This window comes from Catharus ustulatus, chromosome 4 (assembly GCF_009819885.2).
Source record: "Catharus ustulatus isolate bCatUst1 chromosome 4, bCatUst1.pri.v2, whole genome shotgun sequence".
NCBI lineage: Eukaryota > Metazoa > Chordata > Aves > Passeriformes > Turdidae > Catharus > Catharus ustulatus.
Genome location: NC_046224.1, coordinates 15,319,807 through 15,340,835, shown reverse-complemented (window position 1 = coordinate 15,340,835; position 21,029 = coordinate 15,319,807). Strand labels below are relative to the sequence as shown.

At 42.4% G+C, this 21,029-nt stretch overlaps 1 protein-coding gene across 1 annotated transcript in view; it reads right to left on the bottom strand.

Moving 5' to 3' along the window:
• Positions 1–6,524: 6,524 nt before the first annotated feature.
• The window catches only part of ABCD2 (ATP binding cassette subfamily D member 2), a 41,773-nt gene continuing 27,268 nt past the window's right edge, over positions 6,525–21,029 (bottom strand). The window contains exons 7-10 of the mRNA XM_033057988.1: positions 19,728–19,873; positions 13,283–13,367; positions 12,438–12,563; positions 6,525–10,845 (exon numbers count right to left, since the gene is read on the bottom strand). Of these exons, the coding sequence (XP_032913879.1) occupies positions 10,635–10,845; positions 12,438–12,563; positions 13,283–13,367; positions 19,728–19,873 (568 nt within the window). The 3' untranslated portion in view covers positions 6,525–10,634. The remainder of the gene's footprint in view (positions 10,846–12,437; positions 12,564–13,282; positions 13,368–19,727; positions 19,874–21,029) is intronic.

Genomic DNA, 21,029 nt, shown 5'->3' with positions numbered 1-21,029 from the left:
ACCAGAGACTAAAGCCTGAAAATATGAAGCACAGGCAAGGACAAATGCACAGCAGTGCTGTGGGTGTGTGTGCTGGTAGGTGCTGCCTGTGCTGTGTGGCAGCTCCCTGTTCTGGACCTTCACCAGCACCTCCTCTTGAGAAAGACATTCCAGGGTGTAAACAGTTGTGCTCAAAACTCAGTGAATAAACAGAACCACAAGCACAAGCAGAAAAATACTAAAATTCCAAAATTTCCATTTCCAAAATATATGACCTCCCCTTACTTCACCTTTCAGGAGCATGTCCCTCTGTCTCTTGTCTTCAAACTCTGTGGTCTGTCTGCTGACAAACAGCCTCAGTGATCTCTGCAGTGCAAACCTGTCTGAAAGGGAGCTCTGGCAGTCTCAGATCTGCTCTCTGGAAGCTCTTCTGGGCTAACCTCTTCAAAGAGCAGGAGGGACACACCATCTGCCTGCTGGATCAGAGGAAGAGTGCATGAGATTTAATTAAGATGATTTTGCCCTCCAGTCAGGGTGTTTAAAAATTCATTTTAGTTTTCCTACCTCTTCCATAAAATTCATAAGCTAGAGGGAGCAGTGCACCCTGAAATATTGATTGTGCCTCTCAGATGGCAATGACCTACATTCATGGGTGCTCAGCCACGAGCTGATGCCTGGGACTGCTGCTGTCCCACCACTCTGCAGGCTGGAGGAATGATCAAGGTGCTGGTTTGGATTAGACATTAATCCTTTACTTTCTTTTAAATGCACTATGATTCATTATCTCAGGCAGGATCCCATATCAGGTGCATTAGGAAAGCTTTGTGAGAGACAAGCTGAGGCTGTTTGATCAAAGCTATGCCCTAGGCAGCATGAGAGCTCTTCCCAGCCTACTACAGCTGGTTTCTGTAAAGGCAGACAGCACTGGTTTGAGTGCTGGAATTGACTGGAAGGAAACTTAGATGTGTTTCATTTTTTTCCCCAAGTTTTTCCCCCTCAGCTTATCAGTCATGTCAGTCCTATTAAACAAGGAATAACTAAAGGCCAAATTCAATTAATCTTTTATTTGCACCTGCAAAGCTTACATCATCCTCACTGCAGGCTTCCTAAGTGTGTAGATGAGTATTCAGCTAGGAAAATGTCAGCCTGGAAGAGATAAAGTGATGAAACTCTTGGGAAATGCTGTGATTACTGAGCCTTGCCCACAGCAGTGCTGCTCCAATTTAATAATGTAGTGTGCAAACAGTGGGGAAAGAATTTGGGAAGGAATTTAGGATTTGTGAATAATTTTGCCTTCAAATCTCACCAATTAAATATGCAGTGTATTGCATAGTCAGTCACACCAAAGAGCAACTAAGCACCTTAAAATTATATTCATAGAAAACAAAACTGTTAAGTGCCTTCACAATGTTAGGGGACATGAATACAGCCACAATTTTGTATGTTATGCCTGAAAGTAATGACAATTTCTTAGCCCACTAATGGCAAAAGGAGTTGCACATGTCATCATTGGAACTCACTCACTATCAATAATCTTTACAGGAAATTACTGTAAGGAAGCAAGCCTGGATTGAGAGCAAACCTTGGCAGTGCTATGCTGATAGGAGTCTGCCAACTCAGCAGTAATGTGGGTTCTTTCAAGCTCCTCTCTAATAATCTAATCAGTGTCATTAAGGAAACCTTTTCAGAACAGCTGAGTGACTGCTGACTGTGACTCTAAGCTTTATGGTTCAAACCTTTGCTTTGTTTAGTTTCCCTCACATGCTCTGTGCTTCACCAGCAACAAATTTGGCTCCACTGCTCAACATGTTGCTCAGCTCAGCATCACTTTTCACTCCTGCCAGAAGCCCACAAGACTGGAGTTCTACCAGCACTTTCCAAACAGCATTCCTGAGGCTTAGCATTACATGTGGAACAGGAAACCTAAGCCTCTAAGACAAAAGAGACAATACAGAAAAGCTTGTGTACAAGTGCATGAATCTGGTGCTCAGTCAGCTGCAGGACCATCTGATTGAGTTAAAGGAGCAAGACAGAAGATGAAGAACTCTCCCAGGTCTGGAGTATTCCTGAATGCTCATGGAGTGCATTCCTGGTGAAACTCCCAGCCTGAAAACTCTTCATGGCATGCAGCAGAATTCTTACCTGAGCCACTGTGGGTGAGGACTCATCTTCAAGGGCAACAAAGCAAATAGTTTCTGCTCACACACGCCTCATTCTTCAGGAGAGCGTGTAGCCGTGCCTCTTCTGCCTCTACCCACAAGAAATTTAAAAAAGCCCTTGAAAAGATAGTGACAGTCAGATAGGATTAAAGAACAAGCCCAGGTAGATTATACCAGTCTAAGACCTGTTTGGGCAGGCGGGTGCAGACAGCAGAGGTCTGCTGGCCATGCTCTGGGCTGGTGTGGCAGGAGCCTGCTTTGGTCTGGAGCAGCCCAGCACTGCATTTCATGCAACCCAGCATCGTGTTCTGCCTGGCACTGGGTAATGCAGGGCAGCTCCTGAGGGATGAAGTGAGTGCCTTTCAGAGGGGCAACGCTGACTAAATGTGCTTTTATGGGTGCTGGGGCAGGGCAGCTCAGGTCTGTCTGTACTTGCTTCCAGCAAATGCAGGAAAAGAGGCTGAGAGACTTGTCCTCCTTCATGGCTCCAGGTCTTCAGCCCTTTCCTCCCAAGCTCACAGCAGCTCTTCTGTGCAGCAGAGCTCAGCAGGGTGGCTGTGTTGCCCATGAAAGCACAGGGTACTGCAGTCCTTGACTCCAGCAGCACAGGAGTTCCCACTTTCCTGCTGGCCAGGAGGGACTGGTTTGGCACCACTTAACACAAGCCATAGATGCCATCAAACAACACCCTGTGCCAAACAGACACTTTCTGCCGGAGTACCCCAGCAACCATCAGAGGTAAAACCTGTCCTGGCTTCATTAGAGTCTGAATTTGTCTACTTCTACCTTCTCCATCTCGTTTATGTCTCTTGCAGCAGCATAAGCAAAGTAAACACACATCTTCAAGCACAGCATTAAACAAACTGACCTAAAATACTTTGAACATGGCATTACACTCACAGCAGACTAGGCAGGTATTTAGTGATACAGCTCTAAACTATGTCCTAGGTAAGAACATGATTTGAGTCCATCTGGTTTGTCTTTAAGGTGCCCCTGAGAACTCCAAACTCCCCTGGAAATTTGGACAGGCAAAATAGGAGTGAAAGTCAAGAGAGTGAGAAGATTTTTTAGGGAATCATCATCATCCTTTTTTGGAGTGGAAGAGGTTGGAAAGGTTGGGGCCCATGCTGGTGCACTAAGCTCTGATTTCCCACAGGCACTCAGAGGGGCAGAGGAGCACCTTGATGTTGGCCCAGTTCTCACCAGTACAGCTCCATCCTTGCCCAGTGTCAGAGCAGGAGAGAGGGTCTCAGGAACTAAACAGGTCAGATCAATTAAGGGAGCATCTATCTGGCTCATTTTTTAGAAACAGATACTTTTAAAAACCTTTTAAACTGATGTTGCCACTGGGGGTTTTTTGTTTGTTTTTTGGGTTTGTTTGTTTGTTTGTTTGTTTGTTTGTTTGTTTGTTTGTTTGGGGTTTTTTCCCCTGGTTTTAATTAAATCCTCTGCCAGACAGAAGCAGTTTTCAGCCCATGACTTGAAAGAGGAATTGAACCTTCCTTCAGAAGTCCCTGGGAAGAAATCCTTACAAAGGAAGTGCAGTTGTTCTCCCAGGCTGGATTACATTACTTCCACTTTCATCTTGGCATGAAATACATTAATCACTCTTTTTTTACCCATAATAATTTCAGTGAGAGTCTAATATACAGAGTCTCCATCCTCTGATGCTCAGCAATGAGCCACATGGCACATACATAAGGGAACATTAGCGAATAGACAGCAGTTGAATTCTCTCTAACATGATTAAATATAAAAATAGGCCAGCAAGAGACTGCAAGAGCGCCTCTTTGTATGCTCATTTTGCTAGCAAGGATATGGGGATTTTCAGAATTTTGCTTCTGTGGCTGCCATTTCATACTGCATAGAAAGGGATTTTGGTTGAATAGCAGAGCTCAGACAAAGCATGTTGTTATTTAAGAACAGATTATACATGTGGGTTACCTAGAAATACTCCAAAGGACACTATAAAGGCAATTATGTGCTTTGGATAAAAATTGTGGGCTAGGATTAAAAGAGTATTTTTTTTCACAAGTAGGAGCTGTGTAAGTTTTAAATCAACCTGGCTTTGCAGATACAAAGTGATGCTGGGAAGTGTTTGCTCAGTGCAGGAATGGCCTGTCACTGTAAGTGTACATCTAGCAGAACCCAGCTTTACCACTACCAGCTGCTGCACCTAAGTATTTTGCATCACTACCTTGCCAGCTGCTGCATTTTAGTTGTGCAGACATTACTCCTTCAGAATTTTCCTCCAGGTGTTTGGATCTTTAAAAAAAGCTGATGTATTAGACAGGACCCACCACCTCACTCCCTCTCTTTCAGCACCTGCCATCAAAGGCACTGGCCCCGGGTGTCTCAGCGCTGCATCCATCCCAGTGGGACAAAAGGATAGGAAGGAAGACTTAGTGACACCCATTTCATAAAGATAGAGATCTCTGAACACACCAGCACAGCAAACAGCAACTGATAAAGAAGTATCTCATAAACTTGATGTATTTATAGCACACTGTGGCTACAATTGAAGGGAAGAACACTTTACCTGAGAGCAAGAATATTGGAATTACTGAATACAATTTTTTGGGTTGCTTTAAATATGAGTAGATTTGGTTTGCTTCAATATTGTATTATTTAAGGCAACAACAATTTCTAATTCCCAAAGTCTCAAATCTTTATGAAAAGCATTGTGAATCTGATACATTTGAAATGAAACTCTAAAATCCAACAAATATGAACTCTCTTTCAAAGACATTTCAATCTAAATAACTTTTATGACATTTTTTTTCATGCTAGAATTGATCAATAAATGAGTGGTTTGGGGTTTTTGTTTGTGTTACCCTAGAAATGCTGTGTCAGACATAGCTTGTCTTTGTATGTTTGACAAAAAAAGAAAACTAATGTACTATTGCACAATTACTTTATTTCCAAGACATGTTTCATTATTTTCTTTTTCTAAAATCTGGCTCCTCCCATGGGCTCTCCCAGACTATTTTTTTTCCAGAGCTCATCCCAGCCTGGTGTGTCACTGGGAGCTCAGCCCCAGGACCCAGCTGGCTCCTCAGCCCTGCATCAGCCACCATCACAATCTCTTTCTCCCTTTGTTAATTACCTGTTTGAAACCAGATTGTTCACACACATCAGACTTGCATTGAGTCAGTACAGTATTTTTGAAAAGTCACTGTTACCCTCTCAGAGATGGTATCACATTAGGTTAAAGACACTAATTTAAAAAATACAAAGCAGGTGCAGCAGAATGAGCTATAATCAGAAATAAGCCCTACAGAGACAGCATTAAGATGTTCTTCCAGATATTCCCCACCTAATAGAAAATTTAACTTGTGGGAAGTCTTTGAACACCTTTGCTCTGAATATTTCCTGAGTCCTTTTAGCTCCATGATGCAAGTCTTGCTGTTCCTTCTCTTCTGGGAACACCTAACCCTTGAGCAGAGGCTCAGGACTTTGACACTTCACATCAAACCCACAGTACCAGTGGTATGCTCTCCAAGGAGTGGACACCAAAGCATATCATGTCAAAAAAGGTGAAACTGAAGTGCAACCTCAGCTTTCTCCTCACCTTCTCCACTACCATGATGCGTGAGCTCCAGCCTGGTCCTCCAGCCCACCCAGAGACCCCTAAAGGTGAATTTCTCATTGTTCATGTCCTGGACTTCACTCTCTGCCAGTGCTCTCCCTCTGAGTGTGTGCAGTGGCTGCAAGGGAGGCACAGGGGACCAGACTCCAGCCATCCATAAGAATCTAGTTCTCAAGTGACCACCATCTCCACTGGCTCCTCAGCTGTATAATCCAGGTCCTGTACCCCACAGTACCTCACCATCTCCTGCCACACAGCTGGAAAGGCACTGGACACAAGCCAGCTCTGTATCACACCTGCTAAGGAGCCAACCATTGCCCTCATGCTCCCTAAGAGAAGACTCACTCCTCTGCTAGTCCATCTTGAGCTCTTGCTTGTTGATTATTTGTGGCACTGATACTCTATGCATAACTGTATCTTACAAAACCCCTAACAGCAGCCTTTGGGAGTGATGCTGCTGAGGCACCCGAAGTTGCACTGCTGACACAGTCCTCTGGCTCACTGCTTGGTGTAGTCCACCGGCAGAAAGCCTCAGCAAGGGGTGGCAGCTCTTGTCACCTTCCTGTCATCGATCAGGTACACACTGAAGTGGATGGCAAGAAAGATGAGAAACCTCACAGCAGCCTTTGAGCCAGCCTGACCTAGGAATGAAATACTTGTTTTAACTTGAAAATGCACAGCATCCACCCTGAGCTTTCCTGCTCCATCACAGAAACAAGGGCTGGGAAAGGACTCACAGAGCACATGCAGGCAGGTCCTGACTGCTTTGTGAATGACTCATAAGGAATACTGTAAACTGAAAGTAAATGCAACATGTTTTATTTGAGGTTGGAATAAATTACAACTGTAAAGCACATTTTATTGCTTTATAAATTGTCTGCTCTTAAAAGGCATTAATATCAAACATGAACAAAACAAAGACACATTTGATTAACAGTTCAATTCTCCTAAGCTTCATGAACAGCTCAGTAGGGGGATTTCTTTATATGATTGGCTCAGAAATTTTACTTTGACATGCATTATCACCATTCATAAGTTTGAGTGGACTGCAGATGTGTTCATTTGCTTTAAAATACAATTTTCTCTAAAATATCCCATTTAATACCCAGTCCTTCATTCTCTACTCATATGCAAATGCCACTGCTTTTGAAAAAATCCTTTGAATCATACATGGGGTTTTCTGTCCCTGCAGAAGGAGGACATTCAAGTCCAAACCAGGAAAGAGTCTGACCCCAAAACTAAAAACAAACTCCTCCCAGGTTAAAAGAGTGAAATCCCATGCACAAAAAATGTGTCCTTTCATTCTGAAGATTCTTGCAAAAACACTTTGCATTATCTGGAGAATGTGGAGATGTGGATAATTCATATTTTTATTTTACAGATACTACCTGCCTGAGGCAGGTATGAATTTTGCTCATCACCTGTACTCCTCTAGGTGCAAACAGACCCAGGCAATCCAGTCTGCCCTAAGCCTGGGGGGATGAGAGGGTGCTCCCAGGGCTGGGTGTGCTCAGCACTGGGCAGTACCCAGCCCTGAATGCACAGACACCTTGACAGGGTTTGGCTAGCTCCAGATAGGTACGACAGGCAGAAAGGAGGCAAAAAAGTCACCTCCTCAGCCTCCTGGGGAGTCACAGCTCCTGAACACCAAAAAGGGCATGAATATTCATAAGCAGTTCTCATTGCACCACAGAAAAGCTTCTGCCAAGGTATCCTGTCCCATTTGGACACTCTTGCACTGCCAGGGCCATGTGCTCTCCAGAACAATGTCTCAGAACAATGTCTCCCTGAGCCACTCCTGACCAGGGAGCATGCACCTCTGCTAGGCTGGGCCCAAAGTAGCACAAAATGAGCTGGACTATGCCCTGTAAAACTCTCCAGAAACAGAAATGGAGATTCCAGACTCAACTAGCCCTTGGAACAACACAGAAATTTTGCAGAAATACCTCCAGGGCAGCATCTCTTCCTGTCACAAAACAAACTTGAAAAATAAAAAGCCACTAGAACAGAAATTCCTTCTAAAACCGGCTCAGTATCACCCAGAAAGCTGCTGTTTAGAGAAGTGTTTCTTCTCACAGCAGCCTCTAATTCTCTTGCCATGCCTACAGGAACACAAACAGCTGAGTGAGACACTAGAGTATTTTACATTATACAGCTGAATGGGAATAGTTGTCTATTATTGGATCCAAGAAATGTATATCCAACTTCAAAGAAAATACTATTAGATTGATCCTGGTGTGATTTCAGTTCTTATCAACATTTCATCAGTAACATATATAAATTTTGCATGTTTTATGCATAATCTCATTTAAAAAACCAGCAAACAAACTTTTTTCTACTAAACATGGTTTCCTCAGAAGAGATTTGTTTTGTGCCATGAGGAATATCCAGCTTTGATCTCTGTAAGGCATACAGCAGATTTCAGGTTCTGCACTTGCCCATAATGGCACCCAGCAAGTCAAAGGACAGGGGCAAAGCTTTGGTGGGATACCTGGAGCTGTGCCAAACTGGGCCAATTCTTCATCACTTTTCAGTATCCCACTCATTTAGGGACTGGATAAGCCTGGTTTAGTTCCCAGCCACATGTTAAAGTGCTTATGGAGAGGTGGGGAACAGCAATGCCCCTTCTTCCACCTCAGGTCCTGGCCTGGGAAAGGCTTGTGGAAAAGTAGCTTTGTGGCTGCCTTGTGCTCACAGGATGCACTGCAGCTGGGACAAGGGTATGTGCATGGTGTGCCCTGATTCCTCTCATCTTAGAGAAACATCAATCAGAAACCTGCAAGCTTTTACACTCATCAGTCATCTCGGTTATGCTCACCGAGAACAGATTCTTGGCTGACTTCTTTTTTTCCTTAGCAGTTATGAATTTATGCTTTGAAGATGAGAAGGGGGAGAGCTCACCTTCAGGGAGAGGGACAAGCACAGACATTTGCAAATTAAAATGCATACACGTCAGCCACCTCAGGAGTGACCTCCATCTGCGCTTTATGACACAACATCTTATTATCGTGAACCTTAATTTTTCAGTCCTTTCAAAGGTTCCTAGGAGCATTCCTTTCAATATCAGTGGGATGTCTCAGGGGGGTCTACAGAAAAAACTAATGAAAGGAACCAACTGTTGTCACCAGGCTAAGTTACAGGGTTACATTCAAGCCACAGACTCTGGAGAGAGCAGACTTGCTCCATTTTCTGGTGCAAATGCCATACCAAGCAGCAAGCTGAGCACACTGAGAAGGAATATGAGCTGATGTACACCAGACTGGGATTTGGCAGATGGAATTAATTCACCTTCCTCTTGTTCTTGAAGCAATCAGAAAAAAGAAACAGTTTATACTAACTTCAGGTTGCTCAAACATTTCCAGCTCAGCAAATGCCCCTAAAATATTTCTTGTCTCCAAACAGGTCTTAGCAGTTTACACACTGCCTCTTTTAGACTAAGAACACCAGACAGAAATCTTCTAAGGAATCACACTTCTGAGAGAAAAAAAGAACCAACAAACTTCAGGATTGCTACATCTCGGCTAAGGCTCATTTACCCATCAGCAAAGCCTCTTACCCCTCTGGATCTTCACTCCTGAGCTGCCCATTCATCATGAACTTGCAGTCAGAGAGAACAGGAGTTCTTAAATACATTCACATCTTTTATTTCTAATTCTCCAGCTTTTGCATTCAGCAAGGCACTCAGGCCAGCACTGTCTCAGGCAGTTCTGTTAAAGCACCCTCTGACTGATTGGGGACCTGAACTGAAAAGCTGACGGGACAATCAGTGAATGCATCTGAAAGCAAGGCTGTTAACCAGTGCATTTGCTCACAGGGAGGGCAATGTTCAGCCACTCCACCAAAATATGGCAGGTATATTCATTAGTGGTTACCAAATGCTCTAACTTTTCACAGACCTTTTCACAGCATTTCATTTGGCAGGACAGCCATGTCTGAGAATTCAGCATATTGTTACAAACTGCCATCTCCTTCTCCTACAGTACTTCCCATCACAAAGTGTCTCATGGAACAAACAAGTGTGCATACTGTGATTATGCCAATGGAGGAACTGGGCCAGACATGGATGCCAGCTGGATCAGACCCATAGAACAGATGAATGATTTAGTCAAGCAAAAACTAAATCACTTGATGCCAGGCCCAGTGCTCCATCCACACCACCAGAGGTTACCGAGTAAGGGACATAAATAATCCCCCAAAGGAACTGATACATCATGAAGGGCAAAGAGCCTCTGAAGCTATGTGTAATGGCATGAAGTACAAGTGTATTACATGCTCAGCTCTGTCCCTGCTTCTCTGTCATGAGGGCAGTGGGCTGCTCAGACAGTTGTGTTCTGGTGAGCCTATTACATTATTTCCTATGGAAATGCAGGTAAAGGCATGTATACTATTCAGTAGTAGAACAGAAGTCTTGTTTTACATGGGCTGAGAGAATGTTTCTTATACCCAAATGAGATTTTTGCATGCATCTGCATACTCACCCAGATAGTGCCCCTGCTGTGCTCCATGCCTGAGTGTCATGCCCGGTTGCTCTGCGTAGCAGGCATGTCATACGCACACAGTGACCGGTACAAGAGCACATTCTGCAGGCCAAGTCTCAGGCAAAAATTCACCTATAAAACCTAAGTGTGTTGGTCGCTTCTTGCAGTGAATTGGGCTTTCACTAGGAATTAACGTAAGCTGTAATGACTAATCTTATACTCTGTGCACTGGCTTATTTTCACAGTTCAACCACTTTCCTCCTTAATACTAAAACACTAAAGTCTTACATAGCGTTCAGAGCATTATTTTCTGCTGGCTGTGTTTTGCTATGCTCTAAGCCTCTGTCACAATGCATGCAAAGGATAATGGCTGAATTTGTAATGCTTTTAACTAAAAAAATACTTTTAAAAACATAAACCATAAATTATTTATTCCTCTTTGTCCATTGTTTTAAGCACTGAATCTTCTCCCAGGATTTTACACAGTTCATTCAGTCTCTGCTGCATTTTAGGAATTCCTGCAAGCTGGGATTCCAGTCTCTGTTTTTCCTCACTCAATGATAAACGGATAGCAGTGTCCAACTGCTCGAAACGCCAGCCTCCTTGTCCGTCAAACTGCAGCAAGTGAGTGTGGTACTTCCTGCAGTAGAAATGAAAACATTATATTATGGTTCAGGAACAGATGGTTGTTTTTGCATGCAAATTTAGATGTATGTGTCTCTTTTCAAAGGTGCCTCGCAGGAATTTGTCCAGTTCTGGATCACTGGGTAAGACTTCTTTTCCAATGACCCTCATCCCAGGACACTCTTTCATAAGAGATTTGGGTATTTCAAAGGCTGTCACCAGGACTGCCCCAGGCCAATAGTGAAATTCAGCAGGTGCCAGCTGGAAGTAACAGCACTGGTGTGGGCTCCCAGCTGGGGCAGTCATTGCCTCTGCAGCCCTGATGGGGCTCTGAGCTCCTCCACACCTGCAGGGATGCTGGCAGCAGTGGGCAGCAGGACCATGGAAGGTCCACTCATCACCTGCTGTCCCTGGCCAAGGTGGTGGCCCCTTCTTACTGCCTCCATCTTAGAAACACTGTGGCTACACTTGCCTTCACTACAACTCCATCAGATGCCTTTTTCCCCAGGAGCCAGAACAGCAGCATCAGACAAAGTTCATTTCTCCCTCAGGAATTGTAGTCCCAGGTAATTTTATTTACCTCCCTTTTTGATAGATGTCTTACCTCCTTAGCAGCAAATACAGTGAGGCAGGCAGGATGCACCTGATTCTACTGATAAAACTCAAGTTTGTTCAATTACACCTCAGTTTGTTCCCCTGTGTCTTATAAGGTTGGCTAAAGGTTACTTTACTCCTAAAACATGGTTCAGTTTGCAAGGGGCCAAAAAAGTCTGTGTAGGAGTCATAGATCTTTCAGTGAGTATCAGGGTGTGTGCACTGAAAATATTCAAAGGTGTACATGTTAAGTTTGTCAAGACCTGACAAAACATTTTTTAGGAGGTGCCACAGGAAGAGCAGTGAGTTCCCTCAGAGCTGCTGGTGTGACAGTGGAATTTATCACTATAAATTATAGAATGTAAAATGCATCATAAAACACTGATTATAGATCCCACCCAGGGAATGTGACAGCTTTAATAAACTCAATGGCTTATGACATGGAACTGAAAAGATACTCATCTCTAGACCAATATTCACCACTTCTTGTATATTATCCTTTGTGATACCAAATGCTTAACCCACCCTTCTATTTCTCCCCCACCAAACTCCTGAAAATTAAGAAGCTAAATGCTGCAGATAGAGGACACAACTGTTAAAAAAGCAGACACAATATTCCTATGGAAGAAAAAGCATAGTTTAACCACTTGCCATGTTTCCCATCTCTTCCCTGCACTGGTAAACTTCCCCAGGACACCTCACATATCTTGTCACCTCTACAGAATAAACCTGGTGATGATACCTGTTGTGGCTGTGGTTTAGACTAATTAATTACCTCTTGGAAATCTGCATATTAATAACTGAAACACATTTGAAAAATAAGAGGGATGGATAAATACCTTTCAAAGAATGAAAAATTAATTAATTAACATCACTACTGTTGTAGACAGCTTATCTTAGAAACTGCAGTAGATACTGACTAAACAACCGTCCCAGTACAAAGAATAAAGACCAATCCAGTGCTTGTCAGAGAGCTAAAAGCAAGGAGGATGATAAAGCCCTGAATATACTTACCAAAGAGAAGGTCTGTGTGTTATGGAAAGCAGGGATATCCCAGCAGCTTTTGCAGCTTGGAATATTTTTCCTTCCACATCAATGCTTACAGCACTTGTACATTCATCCAGCAATGCATATTTCGGCCTTTTAAAAGCAGATAAAGAACATTACTCTTCTAGGTTTTGGACAGTATTCCCATGTACAAGGTTTAACTGAAAGAACAACAGGAAGTAGAGAGCTATTTTTGCCAGACAGCTGTCTCTTATTTACAGCTGGAAGCTGGCTAGAAACATGAAGTTTCCATGCATTATTCAGGTGAAAAGACAACTTCCAGGAAAAATGGGCTTTATTTCCTGGCCTGTTTGAGTACATAGTGATCTAACTTCTATGTCCTAGTCTGACCTAGAATTATTTTGTACTCTCATCAAGTAATGCAGTAGCTAAAGCCAGCTCAAAACTTCCTATCCACTGCTACGTAAGGACTGAGCTGCCTTTGTGTGTTTGCAGTCCTCAAAATCAAAAGGTTAAGGAGCTTGGCTTTCAAACCCCCAGAGTTTCTTGCAACAGCTCATCACACTTCACCCACATTTGTAGGAGGGAAGATGTTTGTGCCTTAGATGTTAAAGAAAGGAATATCTGAAAAAGATAATGCTATGATGCCAAAAGCAAAGCTTAAAAAGCATTATCCAAACCAAAGGCAGAGCTTGTATGAATAAACAACAAGATTTATGCAGGTCCTATGCTAGACAGTATTGCATATTGCATGCAGATTATAGTCTACTACTGCTCAAACTGTAACAGGAAATCTGCAAAGCTCTTTCTCATTTTCAAATGCTTCTTAAAGAATGAACCATAACACTTACTTATGGTAAAACATCCGGGCCATGCCCATCCTTTGTTTTTCTCCTCCTGATAAGACATCTTTCCAATCCATGATTGCATCCCAACCTTTCAAAAAAAATGCAAACAAAATGAGTCAGGACAACAGAAGTTTATGAAGGAAATGCTGCTTCACTTGCAACACCTCTGCAATCTGTAACCAAAATCATAAAGACCATTTCAGCTGCAAAAGAGACAGCTCATGCTACTGAATCACACATTCAGAAATACTTAAATGCATATCCATTGGCAATCAACTGGAAAAATGTCCCTTATATCATGACAATTTTGAAAGTGGAATTTAGACTTTTTTGTCATATAGATATTATCAAAAAACTTTACTTACCGTCTCTTTGAAAAAAACTTTTTGACCTGTATATAACTAGTAATTTTATTTTGTCATACTTGTTTCATGGAACAACTATCTAGTTTTTCTTGCAAGGTATGAGTGGAAATTTAAAAGCAAAGTAAAATAAATAAAGTGTAAAAAATAAAGAGCAGTGTCAGACTGCACTCACTACTGTAGGCCAAGAAAACTTTCAGCACACCCAACAGAAACACAACTGCAGACACAGGGATGTACCTTTGCCCTAAACTAGGACAAATAGGGTATTCTTATTTAATATTCTGCATGGTCTCTAACTGATTTATTTCTTTATCACTTTCAGGTACATGCAACAGGACTGTGAGGCATTTTATCTGTGATCTTACAGCAGACTGGTGTTCTGTGACTACTTGGGCATGATTAATTCCTCCTACTGAAAAAAATAAAGCAAAAAATTACCTTACTGAAAATAAGTTTTCAGTCAAACAATCCAGATGGATAGAGTAGCAATATAGACAAGTTTTCAAAAAGAAGAGTGTGGATGTAGCAAAAAATCTGATAAGACATTTTTCTCAACAGATCATCTATTCATGAGACAAGCAGCTGAAGCAGGACTGAGAGGAAGAGAACATTTTTTCAGATCAGCCCCAGAAACACTGTAACCAAAAAGTTAATAACACAGCCAAAACCCCTTTTCTGCCACTGTCAAAATAAATATTTGCCAGAAAAGACTATAAATAAGATAAAGCAAGGAAGGTAGGCTATGTTATTTCTGATACCTGCACAAATGTGAGACAATGGGGCTTGTGAAGGTGCAGGAGGCTTGGTACTGCTCTGCTTGTGCTTGGTGCTATATCAGGACTGAACAAAACATCAATCAATCAATCAACATCTGATGAGGGGCTGTGTGACCAAAGCAGTAATTGATAATGACAGAGACTAAATTTCAAGATCTTGCTCTACATAAAATTAGAAAATACAGTGCAATGATTTTTTAACAAATATTTATAAAGTCAGATTTTAAAACCGGGCATATGTAAGAAAGACATCACCTTTAGTGATCCTACAGTTTTTCCCTATTTTCCTTCCATTCTTGTTTAAGGGTGCCAGGGGGTACCATCCCAGGAGCATGTAGAGCGCTTTCTATGAGCAGGCTCCCAACAATGCTGAGTTGTGTAGTGATTAACTGAATCACCATTTGGATATACTCTGCTAAAGGGAACAGATACACACAGGCTGCTATTGCTGAGCAGTCCCAGTGCTGGGACCTCACAGAGAGCTGGAGTGCTGTTCCACCAAAACCCTGAGCTTCCAGAAAGCTGTTCCACCTTGAGCTTCCAAAAAGCACTGTAAAACACCTGGAGCACTCCCTCTTGGCAAAGGGTTCTAGCAAGGGATGGGAACCATTCTTCACAAAGGCCATAGAAACAACTATGCTTTTGAAGACAACATTCAAGCTGCTGCTTATGTTCTGTTATTTTTAAGCTGAGAATACAGATGAGCTTCAGGACCTGGATCTGAGCTAGGGTGTGGGTGGGTGTGCATGTGTGCACATGTGCCTGGGGAAGCATTGCCTGTGTTCATACAGTTTCTTCCTGATCGGCTGGTTTATAAAGGCTTACTAAAAGACAAAAAGGGAATGAAGTTCAAAAGAAGTATCATCTTGTCAGCAAAATAATTCTATTATTTACTCTAAAGGTGTAAGATTTAACCTCCACTTACCAGGATACAAATGATCATCTCTGTGGTTACCTCAACTTATGTTCTAAATGAATATGACATGTGCATCTTGTCTCTTCCTCCCTAGCACCAGCCCTGAACTCCCCTATTTTCCACTTGGAATGCCTCAAACAACAGATAAGGAAGTGTGCAATTTTATATTATCCCTTTAAAAATTCTTTTCTAATGTCTAAATAATTTCATCGGAACACTTAGGCATTGTAACTCACACTAAACTGACTCCCCCCTGTCTGTGAACAATAGTGCACCTCACATGTCTCCTGTTTCTTCCTGCTGACATGGCACAGGTCAGTGAAGGTCCTTAAGTGTTCTGGAAGTATCAGCCAAGTCAGTGGCTCAGGTCACCCATAACTACATCCACTTCAGAAATGAAGAAATGAAATGGCTGGCCCATGAATGCAGCACAAATCTCTCTGTAAGTGCCAGCACAATCCTGGCTTTCAGAGTCCAAATTCCTTGCCCACCTTCTTGTTATGGCTTTTGCAGCCAGTAAGACAAAGAGCATGTTTAATGTGCTGGGGCATAGTAACAGCAGAAGAAATACATACAGCTGCCTGCAAAAACTAGTGATAGTTTTAGTCATAGTGATAGCTTCTTTTATAATTCCCTAATCTCCATTTGCTGAAGGAAAATGCAAGCTGTATCTGGCAAAACCCAAATGGGTTACTCCTGGGATCCATAGCCCTCTGTATCCCTCCTCCTCGTGAATCCTTGCATTTTCATGCAAGACTGAGCATTTGGCTGCCATTAAAAGAGTTTCTTTTTCAGATCTACATTCCAATGCATCTTATCAGACATGGGCTGAAGGACAGAAGAAAGGCTAGCACAGCAGACCACAGCCAGAGTGACCACCCATGCAGGGTTTTTGGGCATGGAATCCTCTTTCACAGCTTATGTAAATAGAGCCCAGTGCTCTGCAGGATGAATATGCAAAGGACATCCTGGAGCTGAGCAAGGAACAAAGAGACCATGGATTGCATGAGCCCCAGCTCAGCATGACACTGCAGGGATTTGTGTCTCTGGATTTCAGAGGCACTGGAAAAGCTGGCAGAGCTCTCCAGAGTTCCTGCTGGTACCAGTAACAAAAGCAAATCCAGGGCTAAAGCAATCAGGTGAAAAAATCTCAGAGAGAGGAAATGGTTTGTCCGTCTGTTTATATGTGGCTAGCACAAAGGCTCCCTGGACAACACCCAAAGATATGACAAATGCTCAAAATAATGAGGAACAATTATAATCTGGGGTGCTGAGAAACCATAAACAGGTTGAACTTGCTCAGTAATGTCATCAGCCCCAACCGGACAGGCCCAGTCACGCGTGGAGGCAGCTCCACGGCCTCATGGCTCCTCTCGTGTGACAGGCTGCTGGCAGCCTAGGGCTGCATCTCCACTGACACTTGCTAAATATACACAGATTTTCAGAATATGTACTGCACATTTCCATGCTTTTAGCCCCCATTTCTGGACATGCTTTTTCACCACACACGCTGAATAAAACCTTCATTTTGTATGACATTATGGTTCTGCTAGAGCTAACAACTTTGCAAATGTTGATGAGGGTATTTTAGAGATAATAAAAAGGTAAATGACAAAACAGCATTTGTCTAATATCCAGGTGGTGAAAAGAACATTAGGGTGGGCCTCAGTGGAAAGGGAGCTCTGCCCCCAGCAGCAAGGAGGGTACTGCCAACAGCCACTGCACTGTGTTCTTCCAGGGCTTGGGCTCAGAAACACCCAGAACAGCAGTGCTGGCGAGGGGCATCATTGTTTTGGTGGATTTGATGTATTCTGTTGATACCGACTGAAAAATGTTACATGAGGGTAACACAAAAGTTAAATGCCAAACTGGGCTATTTGTTTTACTTACTTCTAACTGGGTCAAACCTTAATACTAGAAAAAAGAGAGGAATTTCTGTCATTGGCAGCAGCAGAAACAACATCAGACGTAACACTTGGAATGCGGTGATCCTTGTACTGTTGCAATGTGGAAATAATTCAGCTAAAAACAATAACGTCATGCCAGGACAAATAATTTGAGTCAAAGTTGTGCACCTCTAGCTTCATCTGGCTTTTTCAAAACTGCCCACAAGGAACAGAATATAAAACTGCAAAACATTGGATTATATGCACATTACATTCATGATCAATTGAAGTACAAGAGGTTTATATGAGATTTTTCATTATTTCAAAAAGAAAAAAGTTTCATTTTTAAAAAAATATTCTTAGTTAAAAATATTATTTTAAACAAAATAAAAATATAAAAATTGGAATTAAAAAATATTAGTCTATGTATAAACATAAAATGTCAATTGCTGACTTTCAGCAAGTATTTCTCTGTCTTGCTGGTTCAAAAAACCCCAGAACATGAGTCTTTGTCCCACACCAGGGCAGCTTTAAAAAATATCTAAGCATATGAAATCCATGTAATGTGTCAAATCATATGTCACGGATTTCCTCTCTGCTCTTACCTTGGCACTTGTCTCCTGTAAATGCCCAAGAAGAAAAGGGAACAAGTAAGTGTATTATGATCCTAAGAACTTCCTGGTATGTGGTAATCCCTCTCCCTGTTTTCTGGCTTTGCCCATTTTTTCCCAACATTTGTTTGTGCAACTTTTGCACAGTGTTCTTATCCTGAGCTTCAATATAACACCAGGGAACATAGACTTTGTAATAGACTGTGTTTGTTGTGCATGTGCAGTCAGACAGGCAGAAGAGCAAGAACAGGGTCAGCAATAAATACTTTCTTTGGCAAGGAAAGCAGCATGAGACTGATCCAAACCTGGGGTTTCAGTGACTGTAGCCAAGGTATCTTGGGCATGGGGCACAGTGACTGCCCCATCAGCAGTTACACACTCCAGCTGCAGGGGCAGACACCACAACCACGTGCACTCAGAGACTGCTGAGGGTTGGCTTTGGCCACCAAGGATCATGTGCTGTGCAGTCCAACCACAACCACCAGCACAAAGTGAATGGTCACGCTCCACAGCGACTTCTTGCCACTGAAAATTTAACTGCTCCTCCTTTTCCAGCTGCCCATTCCAGCATTCCTGCTTGTTCTTCTGCAATCTGGGCACCTCAGTGAAGTAAATGACTCAGGAATACTAACAAGAATAGTTGTAGTGTCAGTGTAGGAAGGAAAGGCCTTCTCTGCAATTGTTCTGGTCACTGAGCTTAGCTCTGCCTACTTTTTCTTGTGTTACAGGATCAGATTTGAAAAATAACATGAATCAGAATGATGGCAGATTCTTATTTTCTATTGCAACAGTCATTATTTCTTAACAAAGAAGCATTAACCCATGGTGAAGTATCTTTAGGTATACAGTTGCTGTTTTAAACGATTACTACTTTCCACTCTAAAATGTGCAGAAAAGAATCTGAAGTATGCACACATTCTTTTGAAAAAAAGACAGCTTCTGCCTCTTTAAAAAAACAGGCTGCCATCCAGGAATGGGAATTTAGACATTGGAATTACCAGTGGCTGAAGCATTACTCTGTGTTGTCAGAACAATCCTGAGACTCACCAAGCACACACAAGGCAAAGTACCTGATCTAAACCAGCACCAAAGGCTGGCAAAGAAAGGCAGGGTACAGCTGCTTCTCTCTAAATGTTATCAACTTTATCCTATGTCTGTTTTAAAAGCATAATAATGAGGAGGAAGTTGAAACTAGAGATTGGTGTCTGATAGGAATAAAAAGATAAAAATTATTGCTGTGCTTGGGGGGAAAAGGCCATGAAATGCTCCAGTTCCTTAGATACAAAAGAAGCCTTTAGCATCCTGACATTTATAGTGCCAGTATATATATTTGTACACACTGTCCCCAACTCTGAGAACAAACAACACTGAGAACACATGGCAACTTAAACAGCAAGCAGTAGATGGCAACATCCTACTGCCAGACAGTGTTGCTTGGTTATTTTTAACTTGTTCACTCTGGTGGGGTGGTCTCAGACGCTCCTTCTCATGGCACATAGACCTGCTGATGCCACAAACCAGGGAGGTGAAAGCAGATCTGACTCTCTCTTCATTCACATGCTTTCAAGTTGATGTAGTCATTGACATTACAATGTTTTAAGATAGATTACAGGTTTTATGAAAATCAAGGACAGTAAATGATCCCACAATACCAGAAAAAGACAGCTCATCACAAGGTAGTGAGGATGTTCAGCTTGGATTTACTGAGAAGGGGAGGAGCACTCAGCTCTTCTCTCTGTTAGCATCAGAAACAACAACCATGTGTCTGTGCAGCTCCCACAACGATAAAATCTGAATCCAATTTTGCCAGTTCAGTTATTAAAGTTCAGTCACACTAAGAAACACATGCAAGGAATGGATTTTGTCAAGTTTTTAACAAAAATAGGCAATTTACCTCCTTCTCTTTGAACTATGTGGTACAGATGAACCATATGCAGAATAGACTCCAGATCTTGATCTTGGTAGCCTTTCTCATGCATGTCTTCCACTGAGTCTGGATAGATAACTTGATCTCGTAGTGTACCAATGGACATGTAGGGCCTGAGGAACAACACAGGGAAACTGATAATCTGAAGATGGCTTCAAATGAGCACATCTTGCTGATGTTCTATGAACAGAGCATAAAGCTTTAAACACTATGTTGCTAAAACTGCATTTATCCAGCAGGTGCATTGTGGTGAACATTTTTCTAAACTTACCTTAGGGACAATGTATTGTTTCTGTAACAAGGGTAGTGCTAGCATGGAAACACAGTAACAGGCAGAATAAATATCCACTTCATAGCCCATTTTGAAATCTTTCACTTGGAAGCAGCAGAGCTATCCTGTATTCAAGGCGCGGTACTCTTAAGAGGTTTAGAAACTGATTTAAACACACGCATTAAAATCAAGTTGTAACAAAAACACTGCAGCTTAAACTGGTAAAGAATTCCACGGTGCAGCAGGAGACACACAAGTCAGACAAGAGAGCACTGAAAACCTTTGCACTGAAAATCTTCTTTCTCTACTATTCTGGAGTGCAGAATTCAGACTGGGCATAACTTATCTGACTCTGGAAGCCAGTGCCATCACCTCTAAATTGCAAAGTAGCACATATTAAAGGCGCTGGTCACCTTAAACTTCCCAGCACCAGCCTCCCTCTGCCAAGTACAAGGCTGTGCTGTATGTGAAGCAGCTTCTTAGTCATCAGTATTTCCAGACCAGGTAATACCATCTGTCTTACTAAAACAGGCTGCCTCCAATCTGAAGCCAGAATTCCCAGTCATGGTTGGGGAATGGCTATGGCCAATTGCCACAATGCCATGAACTGTGCCCAGCCTCTGGTACAGCCCAGGACACAAAAATCCTCCTAGTCTCAAAACACAGAAAACTGAAAGAATAGTTTCACAGTTCCCTAAAAGATATTAACCATTCTGGTTAAGACAGCAAAGGCAGCCTAAAACACATCTACTTGACCATTTCCTTTGCTGGTGTAAGGATTTCTTGCAAAGGAAAAGTATCCATCCTGTCTCACAGACACTGCTGATAGCTCTAGGAAACTGGAAACACCACAGGAACAGTCTGTGAGATTTTGAGTTTGGAAGGAAAGTCAGAGCCAAAGAACAGTCAGGCTCCAGACTCTGTCCTGCTTTCTGTGCCAAGTGTTCCACAACTCCCTCTGGGTTCATCTGCTAAAACAATACTAGTCTTATTAAAGC